Here is a 1,874-nt window from a genome sequence, read left to right on the forward strand (position 1 = left end):
AATAATCATAGCTCCCAAATAATCCATATTTTGAGAAGCAATTTGCCCAATAAACGAACACTTTCAGAATTGTCTGTTGAATATAAGTTTCATTTAGTTTGATTTAAGTCCGATTCACAAAAGTGTGCTTTAACTTTTTTTATTTAACTTAGTGTAAATATTTAATTATAAATCTGAAACTGCTGGTCATCATCTGGAAGATACTATCGTCTAACACATATTTATTTATTTATTTATTTATTATTCAATGTGTGTCAACATGTGTATTCACTGCACACAATTACTATTTAAAAATCTATACGAGTACAAATGTATTTGAAAATATTTATTTGTTAGAAAACAAACAAAACAATAATAAAATCTAATATATACAATCGTAAATACTTACATATATTTAATTATTTAATCGCATGTTTGAGATATCAAATGTAGTTAGAATTTTAGTTAAAGCATAGGAAAGCTCTAAGAATGTTCTTGTCTGTCTGTTTGTTCTTATCAAGCCTGAGATTAGCCGGCAGTAAACAAAACAGAAACACAAAAAAGCTCATTCAAACTTAAACAAACAATTTCAGAACTGTAAGATCAGTTTCTCAAGATCAGGCTGCAGATACAGTCAGTCGTTTAGTTCGTAACATAAAAAACAAAATGCCTAAATTAACTTTGTATGGTTTGGATCTTAGTCCACCACACCGTGCCTGTGTTTTAACCCTGAAAGCATTAAATTTACCATTTGAATACAAATCCGTTAATTTTCTAGAGAAGCAACACTTGACCGAAGATTATCTGAAAAAGAATCCTCAACACACTGTGCCCACATTGGAAGATGACGGTCACTTTATTTGGGATTCTCATGCCATCATCACTTACCTGGTGAGCAAATACGGCAAAGATGATACTCTCTATCCCAAGGATTTACTGAAGCGCGCCCTAGTTGATCAACGTTTGCATTTCGAAAGCGGTGTAGTATTCACAGGCAGTTTGCGTAACATCACATGTCCTTTGATCATGAAGAATGAGACAAGAATTCCACAGCACAAAATCGATGCCATTGTTGAGACCTACGACTTTTTGGAAGTTTTCCTCAAGGACTCCCCATATGTGGCTGGTGATCATTTGACAGTTGCCGATTTTAGTATCGTATCAACCGTTACTACGTTGGTGGCATTTGTTGAAATTGACAGTGCAAAATATCCAAAAGTAACCGCCTGGATCAAGCGCTTGGAAGCCCTTCCTTACTATCATGAAGCCAATGCTGTTGGTAACAAAATATTTGTGGATATTATTAAATCCAAGAATTTCACAATTGTAGAATAAGTCTTATTGCTGAATGTTATCTTATTTCCCTAAATAATGTAAAATATTTTAAATGTAATAATATTTTATCAGGGACATAACTGTTATAACCAATATTCGAAAAAATCCTGAAATAATTGTTTATCAAGAATTTTTGAAAAATGGTCCCTGAATAACAGTTAAAAATAACCAATATTATTTTGGTCTTTGGTAACCATTATAAACGATTTTTATTTCATTTGGTCTTCAATAACCATTATGAAAGATTTTTATTTTTTTAGGTCTTTAATAACCATTATAAAAGATTTTTATTTTTTTTGGTCTTCAATAACCATTATAAAATATTTTAATTTTTTTAGGTCTTTGATAACTATTATTAAAGATTTTTATTTTTTTTGGTCTTCCGTAAACATTATGAGTACCAACAAAGTTTTTTGGTCGCATGGACCTAGTTTTCATGTAATTTAAAATAGATAGAGAAAGATAAATTGGTTCAGAATTTCATAAGAATCAAGAATATTTATGATTATAAACAGTTTTCTTTTAAAATGTGCAATATGTGACAGCTATGACTAATTATG

At 30.5% G+C, this 1,874-nt stretch overlaps 1 protein-coding gene across 1 annotated transcript; it reads left to right on the plus strand.

Annotated features, from left to right (window-relative positions):
• Positions 1-569: 569 nt before the first annotated feature.
• On the plus strand, positions 570-1,383 carry LOC135961905 (glutathione S-transferase 1-like). The gene has a single exon (XM_065513553.1). It carries the CDS (start codon positions 646-648, stop codon positions 1,312-1,314), a length of 669 nt encoding a protein of 222 aa, XP_065369625.1. The 5' UTR covers positions 570-645; the 3' UTR covers positions 1,315-1,383.
• The last annotated feature ends 491 nt before the right edge of the window (positions 1,384-1,874 follow it).

The sequence above is a fragment of the Calliphora vicina genome, chromosome 5 (genome assembly GCF_958450345.1).
Source record: "Calliphora vicina chromosome 5, idCalVici1.1, whole genome shotgun sequence".
In the NCBI taxonomy this organism is placed as follows: domain Eukaryota; kingdom Metazoa; phylum Arthropoda; class Insecta; order Diptera; family Calliphoridae; genus Calliphora; species Calliphora vicina.